Source organism: Glycine soja, chromosome 3 (assembly GCF_004193775.1).
Source record: "Glycine soja cultivar W05 chromosome 3, ASM419377v2, whole genome shotgun sequence".
Classification (NCBI taxonomy): domain Eukaryota; kingdom Viridiplantae; phylum Streptophyta; class Magnoliopsida; order Fabales; family Fabaceae; genus Glycine; species Glycine soja.
In genome coordinates this window covers 41,931,836-41,953,722 of record NC_041004.1, presented here as the reverse complement: position 1 = coordinate 41,953,722, position 21,887 = coordinate 41,931,836, and the positions used below count along the sequence as shown (strand labels likewise).

Sequence of the window (21,887 nt, the reverse complement as noted above, 5' to 3'; positions counted from 1 at the left end):
TTTAATTATTATTTCTCCATACATTAATCAGAAATAAATAACAAATAAGTTGATAGAGAGAATAGAAGAATAATTTTAGAAGGATAGTACAAATAAGAGACGAAAAGAGTAATTCTGAGGCTAATATTGTTTTAGGTAAATATTAAATACATTTTCTGGTTAGAAATTATGTATTGTTGATATTTATATTAAATTTCTAAGAAGTCTCCGATGGTTTAGAAATAACAAATTTAATTCTTTTTAAATATAATTTTTATCTTATTTTTGTAAATATAAAAGGTAAATAATATTATATATATATATATATATATGAGAATAACATTTAATTTTAAATACAATAGTATATAAATATAATGTAATTTGATCAAATTAAACTTGAATTTGACCCTTCCTAATTTAAACTTAAATCTAAAGATAATAATATATTTGTAATTTATTATAACAATAAAATAAAATGTGAGAGATAGAATATAAATTGTGAAAAGTTCTCACTCTTGTATCCAGGGTTGTGGTTAGCACAACACTAAGTAACTGCCTTAGTCTTTTTTAAGTTATTGATTATTTAAAATATTTTTAAATTATTAGATAATAAATTTTATTATTGTATTTATATTTAATTTTTTATAATAATTTAGTAAAATTATTTCTTTATTAGATATAAAATAGAATAACTATATTAAATAAATAATATTTTTAGGAATTACTGTTTAATAAGATTATTTTTAAAAAATTCTTTAGCAAAAATATTTTTGAATTATTTTTTGTTAATTTTTTCTCTTTCAATATATCATTGCACAATGAAAAAGATAGTTTCAAAGAGAAAATATTAACAAAAAGTAATAATTAATAATATTTATTACACAATCTATCTTTTTAATCTTTGTTTTTAAGTTTAATTCAAATATTTTTTAAAGAAACTATTAATATTTAAAATTAATTTTATGCAACATAAATAACTTATCATAATATTAAAATAAAATTATATGTTCAAAATATTTTTGTTTGATAAGAATTTTAATTATAATATAATAATTTTTTTATTATATAAAATAAATATTTATGTTCTGCATGACACATGTTACTATATCATAAAAATTAATAATTTTAAATTATATGTGTGTGTACACACGTGCGTGTGCGTACATTTAAATTTTAGTGAATATTAATTTGATATATTTTTTAAAATTAAAGTTAGGAAAAAAAATTACTAACAAAGGGAATTAATGTCCTAATAAAAGTATTGAACTATGTTAAAAAAATATTTTTTAATGTATTTTTCTTTGATCATAATATTGGTACAAGTAGCCTCCATTCAAAGTGATCACTAAATTTCACTATGCTATTTCTTTTATTAATAAATCACCATGTTATGAGAGGAGACAGAATATAAAATAATAAATTTGAACAACTCACTCTTGTAGGTTAATTGTGACAATCACTATTGTTATGAGAGGAGCAAGAATATAAAATACTAAAATACTGAGTTAATTGAGAAAATGAAACTCTGAGCGTATGATTCTCTATCTTTGACCTCATAATTATAATAGTAGTATTTTGATTCATATTTTACATGTAACACTTATGTTTTATTAATGATTTTATGGACATTAAAAAATCAAGTAGAAGAACATCTACTTAAAAAAATTTAAATAATAATTTTTTACATCATGGAAATTTATTATCAAACAAATCATTATCAAACAAATCATACTCATAAGTATATGCTAGGAGTTCATTGATATCTAACTATGACTTCTAATAATGTTATTTTGATAACATTGGTAAGTTGAAGAGTACTATTTATGAATGATGTGAACGGATAAAAATTTAGTGTTTGAAGTGCATAATGGAGGCCACGGAAGAATTTTGTTATTTCCCCCAAATGATGAGGTTAAGAAGAGAGAGAAAATGACATTCAGCGTGCCACAAAGAAATGGCATTCTGCCACAAAGAAGACACAAGTTCCAAATCATTAAAGAAAAAAAAAAGTGTGCCAGCTCCATGACATTACATAAATGTGAATTAGAATATGATTATTATAAGGAACAGAAAAAAATGTTGGAAGTGTAGGAAAATGTTCAAAATTGGCCTGCTGATTTAGACGTTCAAAATTCATTAATGATGGATAATAAGATACATTATATGAACATTACATAAATGTGAATTAGAGTCTGATTATTATAAGGAACATGTGGGGCAATTTGGGGAAATGCCTTGCTACGGTAAGAAAAGTATGACGTGACTGTTACAACACATTACATAAATGTGAATTAGAGTCTGATTATTACAAGGAACAGAAAAAAAATGTGTGCCTCTTACAGGACATACATAGATGTGAATGACATTTATATATACCCAAGGTACATCAAATATTGAAAAACTTACATAGGACAAGAATATCAATATATAACATTTTGAGTTTTATCAATGTAGTAATTTCAATTTATATATTTAATTTCTTGTATAATATTATTATAAATACTGGAAGTTGATATATATTATTCGTCAATTTTCATTATTTATAATACTAATTGAATAAATTATAATTAATCTAACCAATATTTTTTCATTAATAAAAATCAAAGACAAATATAATGTTTTTTTAACAATAACTGGAGGTTTATCGACCCAAACTTTATTTTGTCTATTTGAAATTAAGGGGTGCAAGGAACCTTTTCCCCCATACAGGCTCAACCTTAATGGTAACATTGAAAAGTAAATATCACAGGCCGAGGGACATTCAGCATGTTGGAAATTGTTGTTGTCGAAAATCTGCTCTCTCAAACTTACTTGAAAATTGCAGTTCAGAATTAATGTTTGAGACCATAATGCCAAAGTTAATCGAAAGTTATGAAAGGTAAGATGAATTCAAACTTCTTTTATAATAGAATGAATAGACACAGAATACTTGAGTGCCATTGTGCCACATCATCCATATAATAATGACAAGTGGGAACACGATCAGAAATTGTGGGTTATCATAACAACCTCAATAATAATACTGTTTTCTTATTCAGAAAATAAGAAAATAACATACACAAAACAATCCTCTCTCTGCCCAGTCAGAACAAACACGTGATGGTGGTGGGCCATCATGTTCTCCATGATACTCCATGCATTTGAGGGCAACAAAAGTAACAGAAACCTAACATATTAAAGACAAAAGTGTGCATTGGCTTTTGAGAGACTAGTGTCAGGAGACCTGCATTCTCTCTGTTGTTTCAAAATCATAAAATTTTAAATTGAATCATAAAATTAAATATGAACATAAATTAAATACACAGTTAAGATAAAAATTAAGAAAAAAACAACAGAAAAATCAATTTCACAAATGTTAAGTTATGCAGTTTTTGACATACATGGAAATAAAAGAATAAGTACGTTTGGAATAGCATATATATATATATATATATATATATATCTATCTGGGAGAGTAAGTGCCTCTTATGTACCTTCAGGAGCATCTTTAACTTTATTGTATTAGGGTCCTGTGTTTTCCTTTTCATCAAGGTTTTTCAATGTTAAAAATTTGGTATTTATTGAATTTTTTTTCTAATTATTAGTTGCGTTAAATGATTGATCATTGCCTGAAAAATTGGCAAAGCCTGCTGTTTAATTGCACGAGAAGAAAATGAGATTTAGTTTGTATCAAATTACTCAATTTGAAAATTCCAAACGAAAGACTTTGCTATTTTACAAAGACTGTATGATTACATTGAGAATAAAATACTAAATGAAAGAGTCAAAACTCAATTGATGGAATAAAATGTGTAAATTATTATAAATTTTTAATATTGTTTTTGATTCTTACTCATAAAAAAAGAAGTAATGATACTAAACCAGCAAATACGGCAGGCAATGGATTAACTACATTTTTTCATCATGTATCTGGTCAAGACTAATGCCCACAACTTATGGAAGAAATTGAGGGACCTGTTTGAGTTTAAAAAATGCATAGAACATGGCATTGCATAGAACATGGCATTTTTGATGAGTAACTCGATGAGTAAACATATGAGTAGTTTTCATAATGTTTCAAATGATCAACTGAATACTATAGAGATTGTATAAGATGACAAGCTGCTCATTACCAAATAACTATAGGAAACATTGGTAGTATCTTTGAGTTACTCTGCTCCTAATGGGAAGTTAACTTTCAGTCTGGTGCTTTTGGACGAAGGAAGCAGGAGGGAGGGACATTCATGGTTTGGCTAACTCATTGGTTGGCTTATAATAAAGCTTTGGTTGTGGAGTCACGAGAGAAAAAGCAACATAGAAATTTCTAGAGTTTTGAAGATCTTAACAAATAAAAAAGAAGGATTAAGGAAAGACATTAAGTGCTTTTGTTGCATTAACATGAGACACACTATGAAAAAAAAAAATGTAAGTTGTAAGAGTGTGTTTGGACGAAGAAATTAAAAATTTTAAAATTTTTAAATATTTTAATTAAAATTCTTTTATTTTTAAAATTTTGTATTTAAATAAAAAAATTAAAATTATGAAGATAAAAATAAAAAATAAAAAATTTAAGACAATAATGAGAGAGAACAAAGAGACAAAGACACCCCTCGATTAATTGTCACTATTTATGATAATAGTTTTAATAATCTCACATGTTAAAATTAAGACTGATCGAGTTGTTGATTTTACCTACTCATTTCATAAAAATACAATACATCATCCTGAGAATTTTACATCCTACAATGTTGTAAGTTTTGGGCAAGTGAATATTCAGAATCGAAGGATAAGAAAGGTTGCCAGGATAGAAGAAATATGGCTAGAGATCAATGTCGAATGCAAGCTGAAACTGAAAAACGCCAGGCACATTCTTGACATGCTGTTTTGTCTAATTAAAATATAATTTTTTTGAAAGAAAATTTTAATATAAGTTAGGAATGACAATTCTACTTTAACTCTATGAGTACTTTCAAAAAATTACGACAATGGGTAGGATAAGTTTTTTTTTTTTTTAAATAGCTTTGAAGTAGAACATATATGAAATAGGCCAAGCATTAAAAAAAATATAAGTAACAAAATATTTTTGCAAGTTAAAAAATGATAAAATGTAAAAATATATAAAAATAATCATTTATTCAAAATGTAAACTAATAGTAATAATAAAAAAGAAATTTTAATCGCACTTTAATTTTAAAGTAGCTTTGAAGTGTATATATATACATATATATTTATATATTAAGAGAGATTAAATTATATCGATATAATTTTGACAATTATTATATTATTTTATAATTTTTAATTGAATAATATTTTTAAAATTCATCGTTAGATTAAAAATTTATTTCATGGAAACTATATATATAAAATTTCATATTAATTTATAATTATTTATTACTTTTTTCATATAAATTAAAATAAAAATAATATAAATATTTTAAAATATCTTAAAATATAAATAATTTAATTATTTTTACCTTATTATTTAATTTTGACCAAATTTGATTGATAACAAATATATATAAGTCAACTATCAAAATAACTCTAGAAGAGTTAATTTTTTAAGTAGGTAGATGCCTATGTATATATATTAGGCCAAACACAAACAAAATATAAGTAACAAAATATTTTTGAAGTTTTGAAATTATAAAATGTGTAAAAAAACATAAAAAATAAATAATTTGTTCAAATTCAAAAAATAATAATACCAGTATATACGGAGCGGATCCCTATACAAATTCATTCGATCAAATACTCAGAACTGTTCGGTTTTTCTGGAAATTTTTCTTCTCTCAGCCATCTCTCTCTCTCTCTGCGTCCATGGAGTTTTGGGGTAACGCCATTTCTTTTCAGCCCTCACTTCATTTCGTTAGCTTCATCCTGTCTCCTATGTTTCGTATTTTCTTATTCTGAATTTTCCGTCTTCCATTTCTTAACTGTAAAAATTGTGCTAATCTAGCACAGTACTCATCGTTCATTTTTTTTTTCATTTTCCGGAGAGGGAGCATTTCTTTAATTTTGTTAGAATGTGCTGAACTCGTGCTTTTGCTATGTTTATTAGATAATTAATCATGCATCTTCGTGCATAGATTTTTTTTAATTAACATGTGTATTTTATTATGTATGGTAATCGTCCTTAGGTTTTGTAAATTTTGCTTTCTGGATAGTATTGGTGCAAATGCGATCATTGGTTCTATAGTTTTAGTCACTCATTACTCAACTCTTACCAATTACCATCATCAACCATCATGCTTGTTATATGCCACCGGTGCCACTATGTAGTAATTGTTTGTTTGTTCACTTCGTAAGTTATGTGTCGAGAGTTTGTGAAGAACTTCATCGTTCTACCAATTTTTTTAGCGAGTCTTTGAAGTATTTGACCCCAATTTTTCTATTTAAAGAAAATTTAGTATGTTACTTTGTATTAAAATTTAATGTTCAGATTTTAAAGATGGTCGTGTCACACTATTAACAGTTGCAAAAGTAATTAGATTTGTTTCCCTATTTGGGTTTATTCATCCTGGTTAAAGATATCTTGGGTAAGTAATCATCAGTTTGTGATAGAAACGCATTTTATGATACCAAATTTGCAGAAGAAATTGTATTTGTTGTTATATTCACGAGGACAGAAAAGTTGATAATCTAACTAGCATTATTAAATTAACATTGTATGTCTATTTATAATCCTTTTTAGGTGTTGAGGTGAAAAGTGGAGAATCTCTCAAGGTTGATCCGGGAGATGACAAGATTATCCACCTTTCAAATGTATATCTTTATATCTTTATATGATGACAATTAAAAACCGAGGCACTCTGCTTACTTGGAATTGATAATGGTTTTGTTTAAATGATTAAATCATCTTGTGACAGGCATGCCTGGGGGATGTCACTAAGGATAAAGAAGGTCTACCAGTAGCCCTGTATGTCAAGTTTGGTAACCAAAAGCTTGTACTTGGAACGCTTTCTTCTGAAGCTTTTCCTCAGATATCTTATGATTTGGTATTTGAGAAGGAATTTGAGCTATCCCATAACTGGAAACATGGAAGTGTCTTCTTTACCGGATTTAAAGCTCAATCTCAGTCAGAGTCATATCCTTTTTAATACTGTTTTACATTGATATAAGAACACATTTTCTCTTGACAGTCACTAACACATTCTATAATATTCTCTCACATATGCATATTAAGTGTCCTTAACTTCATTCTTCTTTTATCATTACTGATAATGATGAAGATTCTGATGGTGAGATTCTCTTCTTGATTTGATTACTATTGTTACTATTATTATACAACTTATTTGCACCTGTTATCATCTTTGTTTCAGATTTTGATGAAGATATTCCAGTTAGTGCTGCCAATGGTAAACATGTCCATCTTTTGTAGCTATAATGCCATAATACAGTTTATCTAGTGTATATTGTTAACATTTAAATAGGTAAACCTGAGATTGAGGTGAAGAATGGCATCAAACCTGATGCAAATGAAGCTAAACAGAAGAAGATAGCAAATGGTGAAGATGAAGATTCATCCGAATCTGAATCTGATGATGATTCAAGTGAAGATCAGGTATTTATATAATCTCGAAAGCGGCTTTTATGATGGACTGTTGATGATCTTGACTCTTGCATGATTTGTTTGATGGCATATAATTTTTTAAAGCTGCTGTTAGTGAAATGAAATGCTTTGAAGAATTTGAGTCCAAAATACTATTGATTGGCCAGAAAAAGGCAGAATAATAAGTGTAGTTTGTAACTAAATGCATGGCACTGACATTGGTAGATATATGAGAGATAGTAGATTGTTGGGCACTAAAGCATTCCTTTGATGATTTCTACGGTGATAAACATAATTTTTAACATAGATGAAGTGTTTTTACGTGTGCATTCTGACTTAGAAAAGAGAATTTGTTTTCACATGTATGTTTACTCATCTATTTTGATTTTCTTGTGTTAATTGTGAATATCTTTATGTTATTCAATATCAGTTTGTGAATATAGGATTTATTAATGATTATTATAGTTTAGTTTTGATATTGGTTGTCCAATCTGTCCTCATAATCATTTACTCATTCTGCTGGCCAATCATGATAAGAGTTGTCAACTGTGTGGTCCAAGTAACATTTTGGAATATACTTTCTGCTCTACATGTTTATTAACTAAGTAATCATATCAGGGGCATTGTGTTTCTTATTGATATTACTTAATCTGGTGTGAGCTTGTTATTCTTATTAGTGAACTTTTGATTGAAGGAGATTTTAAATAATTGATATTTAAACTAACGTACCTTAGTGCCTGGAGGCTCCTCTCTATGTGAAGGCATGGGTGAGGGGTCATTGTACGCAACCCTACCTTTGCATATGCAAAGAGGTTGTTTCCGGATTTGAACCCATGGTCAACTGATCACCAAGGCATAACTTTACTGCTGTGTCATGGCTCGCCCTCAAATGATTGATATTTAAGTTTGTTTAATTTATTATTGATTATTATTTTCTGTAATAATGTATTGTTTAGCTCACAGCGAATGGTGACATAGAAAGTAGTGAAGGTGATGATGATAGCGATGATGAGGAGGAGGGGGACGATGAATCTGATGAGGAGACACCCAAGAAGGTAAGGAGGGACTATAAGGTGTTTCATTTTTGTGGTTCAATTTGAATTTAACCTTCCCCTTTTTTTCTCATATAGATTGAAGCAAGCAATAAGAGGGGTATTGACTCTTCTAAGAAAACGCCTGTTCCTGTGAAGAAGACAAAATTTGTTACTCCTCAGAAGACTGGTTAGTTGGTCATATTTTTTTTTTTCTTCCAAACTCTTTCTTGTGTGACATTTATTTTTGTAAATTATCTATTATATTCTTCACCCCAAGCTTTATTTGTCTTATACTCATTTTGGGTGTGCTAAATTGGATACTTTAAGATGTGAATATTGTAATTTAGATGTGAGGTTTTTCGTGCTGTTATCAAGTTGTCATGGCTTGTTGCTTGGTGCTCCCATGATGATTTACTCATCACTTCTCATTTTCTTGGAACAGTCACTATTCTATTCACAGGGGAAGCCCCCGTCACTTTACCCTTTTTTTATGTTGTGTCGCACTTATTTGTTCAAGGAGTTTTTTGTGATTTCATATAGCTTATGGTCAAATGTGTTTTAGTCATATTTGGTAAGTGTGACTGGTGATTTCTGTGGATAAGTTACTGTTAATGGCATTACCTGGCCAAAATAGACACCAAATTGTAATGGGGGGAGATGCAAATTATTGTAGTAGAGTCCCCCCTAAATAAGTTGTTTAAGGAAGCTTTTGAGAAGAACAAGGCTGAAAAAGGATGCATACGTCCTTGAGTTGCAGGAAGATGATGAAAAGGAAAAAGTGCAAAATATTATTAATATTTAAATTAGAATAAGAGTTGTGCCATCTAATGATGCTCCTTCTGCTCATGCCAGGAAATTGAAGTCACAGATTTATTTCTTATATGTCAGAAGTAACTATTTAATTAGAAATATTTGCAATATAAATTTTCAAGGTGATGGTTGAAGTTACTGGAAACTATTGTCCACACCTAAAGTTCCGAGCTATCATGAAATAAGAGTTCCACTTGGTAAAGAGGAATTGGAGCAAAGGAAATATTGAAGGGTCACAATCAGAATGAACCTTTTGATGTTCATGTGGGAGATGTATATAAATTATGGCAAATGCTAATCAGTGTCCTTATAACACTAGTTAAGGAGCTTAAAGTAAAAATGTTTTTATTGGGAAGCGAAAAATTGTGTTGCCCATGATTTTTTTTGTGTTCTCCTATGATTTTCACACTAAATGTTTTTTTCCTTTTAGTTTCTGAACTAGTGTCCTTAGGGCACTTGTTAGTAAGACCCATAAATAGTGTAAGCTTTTAGAATAGTTAGTTAAAGCTGTGGTATAAGAGCCTCTGAAGAAGTGGTCCAGAATTTGATCCTTATTGCTAGTTTAACCGTGTTTGATTGTTTTACTTGTCTGTGCATGCATGTTGTGACCACAATAAACTGAAACTATATTGATGAGAATTAATGATCTGTACAGATAGCAAGAATGTTGTCCATGTTGCAACTCCTCACCCTTCTAAGCAGACTGGTAAAGCAACTGCTAATAACAAGCAGCAGACTCCGAAGTCAGGTGGAGATTACAGCTGCAAGCCTTGCAACAGGTGATTGGAGATGTCTTTTTATATTGATTTGTCTCCTCCTTTTCCTTATTTTCCTTTTTCTTAGTAATCAGGCACATCAATTCACAATAATTTTTATATTGGCTTGCAGGTCATTTAAGACAGAAGATGCCTTAAGTTCTCATAACAAGGCCAAGCACAGCACTAAGTGAAGGCTTGCTTTTTGCCCGAGCAGTGACAGTGAGTGTTGATGTTTCTGGTGTTGGATGATTGTGTGAAAAAACAGTTTAGTTGATGTAGGAAAGCTGGGCTTAGTGATTTTCAACTTTGATTGGATCAACTTGAGTTTGTGGTAACTGCGCTTTGACCTTGATCCCATGTCGGCCTTCTTTCAACCGAATCTCTTTGTGATGAAATGCGTAAATACTCCCTGCAACTCATGAAATAAGTATTCCTGACTAAGTCAACTGGGATTTAACGTTGCTAAACCATCAACTAATTGGGAGCTTTTTTTATCACTTTTGTTTGTATATTTCCAATCTTCAACCAATTTTTGTTTAATGACTTTTATTAACAATTGGAAAATATTAAAGCTTTAAATAGTGCCATGTTTTATGTTTTTGAGAAATTTGACTAATTAAGTAAAAAGGTATAATGAAAAATACATGTGTAAAATAAGAGTAATTTATATCTTACATTTTTTTCTATAAATATTCCTAATATTCTATTAAAAAAATATCGAGATAAGGTAAACACAATGTTTTTAGAAACAGAATTATTCAACAAAGAAAATTATTATTTGGGAGGAGCATCTAGATTTACTTATTTATAATATAATAAGAGAAGAATTTATTTTTTACTTTTGTATATAAGGTAGTTCATCAATAGTATTATAAAAATTAACCGTGTGCTATTTTCTTTTTTTCCACTTCACTAAATTGTTTTGGAGACGGGAAAGCAGTTGATGATGTAAATAGTACATGATGGAGCTCGAGTTGATGATTTTACACAGCTCCTGAGATTTTTCTCTGGGTCGATAAGAAGCAAAATTAATTAAAAGTTACAAAATCATAAATAAAAAACATTGGATAAAAGTGAAATTAAAAAGATTATTTTAATTTGATTAAATTTCGACTTATAAGTAGCTCGTCACAATGAATCCAGGCCCCAGATAGTTAGATCTGACCAGGCACAAGGAGAATTTGTTTTTTATAAAATAAAAAAGAAATTGGTATATTTAAAACCTTAAGCTATTCACATACTCGAAATTCAAACATCATTTCACCTGTTTTCCATCTAAATCTAAATACCCATCAGCATTGGAAACATCCAATAAATGCTCGATAACAAAATATGAAACATTCATAGCTGAACTTTATCAAATGTATCGCTTCATTTTCCATTTTCCTTCCTACCTTGCAGGACATTACAATTGAAGCAGAAAATTAAAATGTTGTTGCTGTGGATATTACAAAGTTCTATCACTAAATTGACAATTCCAAATAGAATAATAACAATGGCAACTGAATCCATCTAAATGCAGGTGCAAACAACACAAATCAGATTACTTGCCACACTTACTAGCAGATTTTGGGCCAAATCATTACGTTGTTGTTGCTATATCTGATGGTTACCAGATTCACTACCATTTTGTGCAACACTCTGTTCTTGATAATCATCACTGCTTTTCGAATTGTTCATGTTACCAGTGTCCCCTTGTTCCTTCTCCCTGTTCCATTGCTCTATTTTAGCTCTCCTTTCTGCACTACTTTCTCTGATCGGAGGACTCCTATCTCTGCCCACTGGACTTCTACTTCGTTTTCCTCTATACCGAGGACTACGGCTTCTAGGCCTCCTACCATGGGGGCCATGGGACCTGTCAAAATCTCTTCTACCAGAACCACGACCAGAATGTGAATTCTCCCCATGGTTACGATTCCTTGGAGGGCTCCTGCTTCTGCTTCCACTGCGGCCATTCCATCGCCTATTTCTTCCAAATAATTTCCTTCTCAAATCCCTGAAATTAAAAGAGCAGGTTTTAAGCCAAGAACGGCCAAATTAAAATGCAAGTGCAAGATCTTAAAAAGCATGAGAACTATACAGAGAAATCAACCTGCTGATCTTCTTTAGGTGCATGAAGTTGCAATAGCCACCTCTATTGCATACATTTTCCTCATACTGCCTACAAGTAGCTTCTCGAAAATCCGTAACGGGAGAGAAGTCAACAATGATGGGACGACCTAGATGGATCATGAAGTTATACATTTCATCAAAATAAAGCTCCTATTTGGGAATGGGGTCGACAGAAATTTCAAAAGAAACATGTTATATAAAGAATTAATTTTCTACATATGATTATGTCCTGCTGCAGTCATCACAAAATCCACAACAGCTTTGTGAAATCACATAGTATGACAAAGCATCACAAAAATAATTCATTGAACAACTCATTTTTTTCTTATGGTAGAGATTCCCTCAAAAAATACTTTTATCAACCATAGACAATGTGCTTGTGTGTATGCACATGGCCATGGGTACCTAAATATAAAGGACCACGAAACCCTAATCTTTATCCTCATTAAACAAAACAAGTAAAGACAGGACTAGAATATTGGAAAGGTAGACTGAATAACAGAAGAGCTACCATCTGACAAAGCACAACACGATTTGGTTCCACTTAAAGTGAGGGGAGTGTACTTTAGAGGAAAAAGTGTAATAATACCGATTAATTAGAAAGTTAAAGGCTGATATTGTGAGTACACTTAATTTCCTAAAGTGAACTTTTTCACTTTATAGGAGCTAAATCCAGCACATGGAATCTGGTCAAAATGCATTTTTCATCATATCATATAAAGCTCAAGGCTCCAACACAACTAAAAGAAGGTCCAAGAAACATGGTTATGATAAGGTAATGATAAAGACCTAATGCTAAACCATTAGGGTTATCTCCAATCTATTGACCTGAAAACCCATATGAACTTTAACATTGCTTACACAAGAAAACTAAAACTAAAAAAACATCAAAAAACGGCTTCATATTGTTAAGCTTTAAAACGACTGAAGGTCAACAACAGCCAGACTAAGACTAGCCCAATATGCCCAACAACAACAATCACTAGTATAAGCTTTAAAACCATCTTAAAATTTGAGTTTGGGCCTAACAAAACCCCAAATTTTGGCCATATCACTAGTCAATGTGGAATCTTGATCAGTAATTACACATAGCTCCCTCCCGTAAATAATGTTACAGTTGTAAAAAAAACTCACACGACACAAACAAACATAAAAAGAACCAAAAGCATAAATAATGAGAACACAGTCAAGTCAAGGAATCAAAAACGAAATAGTTAAAAAAACCTAAACGAAGGAGTGAAAGGGCAAATCGAAGGACCTGAATAAAACCTCCCAGTGAGATTCATGAGGGCGTTGGCAGCATGATCTTCCTCCCTAAACTGAACATACACATTCCCAACCTGCGCAGAAACAACGAACGAAACAAAATATACAATTAAAACAATTCAATTTAAAAAAAATTAAAAATTGCGTGAAGGAAGGGTGGAGAGAGAGAGAGACCATGTGATCGGCGAGGTTGTCACAAATATTCAAGCTCTGAATGGGGCCGTACTTGCTGAGCTCCTCGAAGAGATCTTCGTAGAAGTCGTCGAAGTGATCCTGCACCTTGTCGGGGTCAAGGGATTGGGGTTGTGGCTGATCGGGGTTGGTGATGATGTTCATGTTCATGTCGGGCCTCTGGTACATGTTCGACAGAACCAATGTTGGGCTAATTGTCGGCTTGGTGTGAAGCCGGGAGCACCGGTCGCCGTGCCTGCACGCGCCGATCTTGAAGTAGAACGGACAGTTCACCCTGTCCTTCTCCGTCCCGAATATCGATGCCAAGTGCTCCGCCATCTCTCCGTTAGGGTTAGGGTTTCGGTTTGGGTTCCCCTTTCCTTTCCTCTTGCATTCCGCTATGTTTATCCTTTTATACACTCACCACTAGTAAACTCCTCGTCCTAGATCTTTTTTTATTTATTTAATCGAATAATTAATTAATAATTAACTAATTTGTTTTTGAGTTTTTGATGTGATTTATCTTTAAAAGTTAAAATTCAAAGTTTGTAGTTAAGTTAAAATGATTTTTATCAGATGATTTACGTGCTACGTGATCTCGAAGGGGATTTGATTCGTTTTTTATTTAAAAAAACAATTGATTCAATTTTGATATTATTTGGTTAATTTGATTTTATATATAATTTTTTCTTAATTATGAAACATATTTTTGATGGAAAATGTTTGAAATTTTGAAAAATATTTATGTATTTTTTTTTTCCTTTAGTTTGATCTGATGATATGAATAGCTTTTGTTATAACTAATGTAATAATTTGTGCATATGCATATGTTAGGTTTACACTTTATAAATTTTTATATTATTATAATTTTTAATATATTTGTATGGTCTTTTATTTTTAATATATATTTGTACTAAGCACTGTACAAGCTTCCACAGAATAGAGAATCGACATTATTTAGACAAAAGGTTCAATTGTGCTAATGTGTCGGTGCTTTGTTGCAACATTTTTTGGGTGAGTAGTTTGAATTCTAGATAAACGGATATGTTTTCAAATAAAATTATTTTTAATATAGAATATATGTAACATAAACAAAAAAAATTAAAAGAAAAGAATGATGTCTCAATTCTAAGAGGAAAATCATTCGAATTCAAAAAAGTGAAATACTTACATTTATTTAATTTTAAGAAAATTAGTGAGAGTTTAAAAATGTGCAAGAAAGAATAACTCAATAGATCAGGTATGATGTTTAAATATTATAAATTTTATAATATTGTCTTTCATCATAATCAATAAAAAGATGTGTTTAATGTTATAGTATTTTTTATATAAAAAAAATGATTTCTTGTGTCTTTAACATTTTGTCGTTATTTTTTATCTTATATTTGGAAATTACATTATTTTTTATCTCTTTACCACTTAAACCAATACAATATCATTAATTATTAGAGATTAATTTTTTTATCATGATTTTTCATTTGATCAAATCAAAAGATATTATTGTTTGTGGTGAACTGAAACAAACAAGTCTGATAGACTGTTGTGTCATTGTGTGCTACACTATAACTACCGTGTGAATAGTCTAGCAGAAAGAGGAGATTTATTATCTTTATGGCAATGAGAAGTGAGAGGCTGATGGGACATTCACTTGCCCCTTGTAACTCCCATGCCTGCTCCTTCAGGGTGCCCATTGATGGTTAGAGAGTAGTTCCTAGAAGGATTGTTATTGCTCTCTGCACTTTCACTACTGATATTGGAAGTGCAGGAAGTTTTAACCTTCCTAGAAATGCACTGCGAATAGGCCTAAGTTTCTTGAAGCCCAACTACGCAACATAATGGGTTTCAACTGGGCTGGAGCGAGCAATTTTATTAGGCCTGGTAATGGTCAACGTGAATGGAATATTCAGTGAAAACTTTCCAGTGTTAATTGTTAAAGTTGTCAACTATCCAATGTTCAAGACCGCATCATTATACGGGCATCACTTTCCAAGTAACCCCCAGAGCACACTTCAATGGACCACAAAGATTTGGAAGCAGAATCTGAGAAACCATTGAAAAGTGATGCACTACTAATTTACTATGCTATACCATCCAAGGGTTTTATTTCAGACCTATAAGAATTTGACACTGCAAGTGTGTCAACAACCTTCGGTTTGGCACGGATTTAGAATAATTAACTCATTACAAAGCCAACCAAAAATGGGATGATAACCAATTCGGTCCACGCATCATGTGCTCAATTCCAGCACGATAGTTTTCTCATCAATGTAAACAAAAATTTGTGTTTTTCCCCAACGGAGTTTATCGATCCTGCGACCTGGTGATTAGAGAAAAAGGATATTGAAGAAGCTTGAGGAAAGTAATGGTGAATCCATGCAGATCTTTATGTCAAAATTCTTCTTAACAACGTGGAAGTCTAGCAACATGTTCCAATGAGAATAGCTAACGACAAGTTGTTATCATTCAATACTCATGAAATAAATTATGGAAATTATATCAATTAGTGGAAGATAATTGTGGCATTCCAGAAGAAGCAAGGAGTTGAAAATAAAAATTGAAAATTTAACCGAGGAAAAGATTGTTCAAAAACAATTTAAATTTTTAATTTCAAATTATTATTTAGATTTAGAAGATATTTTCATCTTTAAAATTTATTTAGATTTTTAAAAGATATTATTTAAATGAAACAGACAATTGGCTTAAAATATAAACATTGTCATCCAAAGAAATTGCTGCTACTTTATCCGGGCAGTGTTCATCTTTCATTTAGAAAGACAATATAAATAACTTTTGAGACAAATAAAATTGGTCGCAAGTCTTAAAATCGTAGTATTGGGAATATCACGGATCAAGGGGAAAAAAGTTAACATAGCAAAGAGTATGAAATGTTTTGGGGATACCCCATAAAATTGGAAGTAAACTTCAAGTATTAAAGCTAAATATCAAAACTTTTAAAGTCTAAGACGGAACTGTCTTAGCTCTGTGAATCAGAACTAAAAAATTATTGGCAAGGTCCTTATACCAAGACTATTGTTCTAACTATCGACTTATTGATCACAACTAAAACCGCGCATCCAAATCTCATTGCTCAAACTCGTGGGGATCTCCAGGTTTTTTCCACTTGAAAACTTTAGTAGGGCTCAACAGGGGTACGGAAGTTAGCTCCAGCATACACTGCTTCCGCACCAAGCTCCTCCTCAATTCTCAAGAGCTGCCAAGAGCACTCAAAAGTCAAAACATTAAGAAAAGAGGCTTAATGAAAACTGAAACTAGTGTAATGAATGAACAACACTAACCTGGTTATATTTAGCAAGACGCTCTGACCTGCATGGAGCTCCAGTCTTAATTTGACCCTGTTCAAGAAGAAGGAAACATTAATATGTTGGACTTGATCGTTGGAGTGGTAATAACACAAAAGTTGAATGAAACAAGGCAATACCGTTGCCAAACCAACAGAAAGGTCAGCAATGAAGGTATCCTCAGTCTCTCCACTGCAACAGAAATATATGAATGTAAGTATATAGAATATAGTTGGCTTGTTAAAGATCTTACAGTTGTAGGATTTGTATTTGTATATTTCACTATTGCCATCTGCATTTAGAGACAGTTCCAAACCTTCTGTGACTCGCCATGACACCCCATCCAGCTTTTTTGGACATCCTGACAGCTTCAATACTCTCAGTCACAGAACCAATTTGGTTGACCTGTTCAATTAAAATTAGTGTCAAGTTATGGTGTATATACACATCTACATAGCTCCAACAACTTTTTGCTAAAAGATTTTTATGAGTCGAATAAGAGTACCTTAAGGAGAAGAGCATTGCATGCTTTTGAATCAATTGCCTTCTGAACCCTCTGTGGACACAATGCAAAAAGTCAAAGGACAATCCTTCTGGGCTTTCCAACAGAATAAAACATTTTTTGAGGGAGGGGGAAGTTTTGTTTGATCAATATGCAAACCTTGGGGTTGGTAACCAAGAGATCATCACCAACAATTTGTACATTGGTTCCAACCTCAGCAGTAAGCTTAGCATAGTGCTCCCAGTCATCCTGGTCAAAAGGATCCTCAATTGAAACAATTGGATACTCTGTCACAAATGACTTGTATAGATCTTTCAAAGCATCTCCAGAGATCTTCTGTGAGCCATCATTGTTCTGCGGGTCAAACAGAAAAGGTCAAGACATAAATAATCTAATCTATATGTAAAAATTGTATCAGTATTACTTAATACAAGATCTCTTCATACAGTAATCCATTTATGTATAATGAATATTCAAAATAATGATCAGCTGCAAATGAGTGAGAAGATAAATTCCATTGGGGTAAGTGAGGATAAATATGAAGAGAAGGAAGAGTAGAGATTGGAAGCCCTGTGCAGTCTGCTTCTATTTCTACTTCTTCCCTTCACAATTATTTAGAGTTTAGACTGTTTTCCTTTAATGTTGTTTCTCATGAGTGTGAGAGCCTCTTAGCTACGCATGTTTCTTTAATTGGGGATTATTCTCATTTGCCTGGTTATTATCACTTTCCAATTAGACTAACAGTAGCAGTAATAGGCCAAATAATAAAGAGCTCACATCTTCCTTGAAGTTCAAATCGTATGTTTTATCTTCCTTGTAGAATTCAGAAGCTGCAACATCCATTCCAATGACAACCTAAGAACATAATAACAATTGTCAAAGTCATATAAATGAAGACACCTGAAAATGCCAAAACACCATAAACGGAATTTTGACGAGGGAAAATACTAACTTTGCCTGTGTAACCAGCTTTGGCAATGGCAGTTTTCAGCAATTCCAAACCTTCCTTGTTTTCCTGAACACTCAATAGAGATTATCAGTTACAGGCCAAAAAGATGAGCAGGTACCGGAGTTCCATGCATAAAAAGAAATGAATTAAAATATTGACCTGGATGTTAGGGGCAAAGCCACCTTCGTCACCAACATTTACTGCATCTTGACCATATTTCTTCTTAATCACAGACTGAAATAAAATTAGCAAAACCCATCATTAATGACTGTATCACAGTCATACAGCTCTACAATCAAGTTGACAACCATCAATGAATGGCAGCATTCACAGATAAACACCAGGCCTAACAGGCTGTGATAACTTTATAAGCTAACTTTGAAGTAAAAGCACCCAATAATGGGGGGGAAACCAAAGCTTAGCAACCAAAATGGTGTCCGTGTCCAACCATCCATTGGTGTTATCCTAGTTTGGCAAGATTTAAAAAATACATTTGGGAAGATGTAAATGAATGTAACATAGAAACTGACCTTCAAATTGTGATATACTTCTACACCCATCTTCATGGCTTCCTTGAAAGAGGAAGCTCCCACGGGAAGAACCATAAACTCCTGCATATACATAGCATTTCATAAATATCTGAAACTCATCTTGCTCTTTCTCTCTCTCTCTCACACCCACACACAGAAGAAAGGTCTTTGAATGCATGCCTGCATAGCAAGTTTGTTTCCAGCATGTGATCCACCATTAATGACATTGAAAGCAGGAACAGGCAAAACCAACTTTTTGTTACCCGCAATATTTGCAATATGCTGCACCAAAAGAATGAAATGGCCATAGTGAAGTCAGATATAGAAAACAACAGAAAACCTCAATAAAAAATGCAAAATTATGGTGTGTTTGTTTGTTTGGGGGGGGGGCATCTGTAAGAACTAGCAAAACTTGCACCATCAGATCTAATAACCCGTGGTAAGAGAATAATTGTAAGCGATATGACAGTATGATAACACCTATATCATGTTGATCTTGAATACGGAATTTCATAGAATTTAGATTATAAGCAAGCCATCGAAGCAGCAGCAGATATTTTCATTTTTTTGTAGACATCACATATTTATATCAAGTTTCAGGACAGCTTCAATTACACAGAATGGATTCAATGAACAAGTTTCATTTGAGATAATCAAGTACCACAGCTCATGGATAAATACCTTGTAAAGAGGAACTTTCAGGACAGCAGCACCAGCTTTGCAGACTGCAAGAGACACTGCCAATATGGCATTTGCTCCAAGCTAAAACAACAAAAAGTTTGCATTAGAATAATATGAATCACATTCAAAATGCAAATTTCCAAACATAATCTGCTAAGCACCTTTTGCTTGCACCAACCCCATTCGTTAACAGTTCCATCAAGTTGTTGAACCATTAAGTTGTCAATAGCAGTCTGCTGAGTTGGGTCCTGCTCATCGTCACAAAAAGCAACATAAAAGTTAGATCGAGCCAAATAACCTTTAGCGAGTCCTAACTTGAGCCAGTAAAAAATTCTTTAGTTAACAACATTACTGTAGAATAAATTGAACCAACCTTGCCAACCAAAGCAGGGGCAATAATGGTGTTCACATTGTCAACAGCCTGCTTGTGCAACAAAAGACCATGTAAAAATAAACGATTAGATCAATCTAACATGACGACCTTCCATATTATTTAGTATAATAAGACGAGACTTACCTTTGATACACCCTTTCCAAGGTAGTCAGATCCTCCATCTCTCAATTCAAGGGCCTCATAAATCCCTTTAAATTAAATAAAATATAAATACAATTAAAGTCGAGCAAGGGGGCACTATACGTGAAAACTATCTAAATTTCATGGAAAATTTTAAGAATATATAAGCTATCTGAGAAACCTTATCCAAATTATTTAAGAAAACATATACATCCAACGTCCAAACTAATCCTACGTGCGTTGTGCCAAACGAACAATGGATTGGATCATAAAAAATAAAAACACTACTAAAAAGAACGCTTGTATTTTCAGAAATGACAATTTACACGCACGAAAGCAATTTCGAAATCTACAAAACGCAGTGGCAAAATCGGAGTTGAGAGAAATGAGTGAGTGAGTATACCAGTGGATGCACCACTTGGAACAGCAGCTCTAGCAAAAGTACCATCGGAGCATGTCAAATCCACCTATTATAGCAATCATCCATCACATCAGATAAGTTTCTAATTGTAAACAAACACTCTACCTCATCAGATTCAAATTCAGACATGAAAATAAAATCTGTGTGGAATAAAAGCTATAAAAAAAAGAGTAAATAAAAATACCGAGTAATAATAACAGAAAAGTGATGTGGAAAGTGAAAAATAAAGTGCAGAAGTATGGAAATGGGAGAGGAAGTGGAAGAAACGAACCTCGACGGTTGGATTGCCACGACTGTCAAAGATCTGGCGGGCCTTGATGCTAACGATGGTAGCCATGGATTGAGATCTGCAGTGAGTGTGAGTAGTAGTTGGGATTTGGAAAGAAGATGTAGCGAGTCTTAGGAGGCCGGACAAGTGTGTGGGGTTATTTATAGGCTCAACTAAGCCTCGATCACTCTTAGGTTTAGGAAAGTGAGGAGTGTTTGATTTATCTGTTTTTTTGTTGTAATTTTTACTCAAAATTGAAAATGGTGATGAAAATGTGTTTGATTGGATTTTTGAAAATATTTACAGTGAAAATATATTTTTTCAAAGGAATCAAACATAAAAACAATAAACTATCATTTTCAATTAAAACCAAAAACCTTATTTTTGATAAAATGAAAAAAGCAGTGTGATAAGAATACAATTTTAAATAAATCTAAAAATATATTTTCTTTTAAAAACATATTTTTAGTGTTTTTATTTTTTAAAACCAGAAAACAAAAAATTAAATCAAATATTTTTTCAAAATTCTAATCTTTTAAATATAAAAATAATTTTAAAAAATAAAAATAAAAACCAAACATACCATTAAATATCATAATTCGGAATCTTAGCTCAACTTGAGACTAATCCAGTGAGCATATATATTATAAGATTTTTTCTTTTTCAATCATAGATCTGAAATCAATCTCATAATAATATACTTATGGAATTCAATCAATTATGTTGGTCCTTGTTAATTATCGAGTTGATGTATAAATCAATTGATTAAAATTATATATAGCTTAATTTCAGTTTATCTATTTATTAAACTTAATTTCATAAAATATTTTTTTAACTAAAAGATCATTTTGAACATTGAATTAATTGTTAAATTGAGTCTTAAACTATTATCGAGATAGTTTGGTTTATTATCAAACTATGATTATTTTTAAAAGAAAATACTTGTGGAAAAAAATAGGAATCGTGTTTAATATAATTTTAAAAATAACATAATCAAAAAATTTATTTTTGTTGCTAATTAATAAAAAATATTTATATTTTCGATACATAATAACGCTGTTATTT

The 21,887-nt window shown here is 31.6% G+C and overlaps 3 protein-coding genes across 3 annotated transcripts; 1 reads left to right on the top strand and 2 right to left on the bottom strand.

The window, feature by feature from the left end:
- The first annotated feature begins 5,667 nt into the window (after positions 1 to 5,667).
- On the top strand, positions 5,668 to 10,606 carry LOC114407161 (histone deacetylase HDT1-like). Its single transcript, XM_028370159.1, has 10 exons — positions 5,668 to 5,788; positions 6,650 to 6,720; positions 6,825 to 7,042; positions 7,174 to 7,196; positions 7,278 to 7,313; positions 7,389 to 7,519; positions 8,464 to 8,562; positions 8,638 to 8,728; positions 10,007 to 10,130; positions 10,240 to 10,606. The coding sequence occupies exons 1-10, from the start codon at positions 5,776 to 5,778 to the stop codon at positions 10,298 to 10,300; spliced, it is 867 nt and encodes a 288-aa protein (XP_028225960.1). The 5' UTR covers positions 5,668 to 5,775; the 3' UTR covers positions 10,301 to 10,606.
- Positions 10,607 to 11,425: 819 nt separating this feature from the next.
- LOC114407160 (splicing factor U2af small subunit B-like) lies at positions 11,426 to 14,062 on the bottom strand. The gene is made up of 4 exons (XM_028370157.1): positions 13,662 to 14,062; positions 13,480 to 13,561; positions 12,202 to 12,328; positions 11,426 to 12,105 (listed from the first exon to the last, which is right to left on the bottom strand). Exons 1-4 carry the CDS (start codon positions 13,995 to 13,997, stop codon positions 11,706 to 11,708), a joined length of 945 nt encoding a protein of 314 aa, XP_028225958.1. The 5' UTR covers positions 13,998 to 14,062; the 3' UTR covers positions 11,426 to 11,705.
- A 2,401-nt stretch (positions 14,063 to 16,463) lies between these two features.
- On the bottom strand, positions 16,464 to 20,986 carry LOC114407159 (enolase-like). The gene is made up of 17 exons (XM_028370156.1): positions 20,826 to 20,986; positions 20,537 to 20,600; positions 20,137 to 20,201; positions 19,993 to 20,040; positions 19,781 to 19,867; positions 19,620 to 19,700; positions 19,119 to 19,220; positions 18,939 to 19,019; positions 18,568 to 18,642; positions 18,412 to 18,474; positions 18,237 to 18,314; positions 17,619 to 17,813; positions 17,463 to 17,513; positions 17,274 to 17,362; positions 17,098 to 17,149; positions 16,955 to 17,011; positions 16,464 to 16,869 (listed from the first exon to the last, which is right to left on the bottom strand). The coding sequence occupies exons 1-17, from the start codon at positions 20,889 to 20,891 to the stop codon at positions 16,789 to 16,791; spliced, it is 1,335 nt and encodes a 444-aa protein (XP_028225957.1). The 5' UTR covers positions 20,892 to 20,986; the 3' UTR covers positions 16,464 to 16,788.
- Between the last annotated feature and the right edge of the window lie 901 nt (positions 20,987 to 21,887).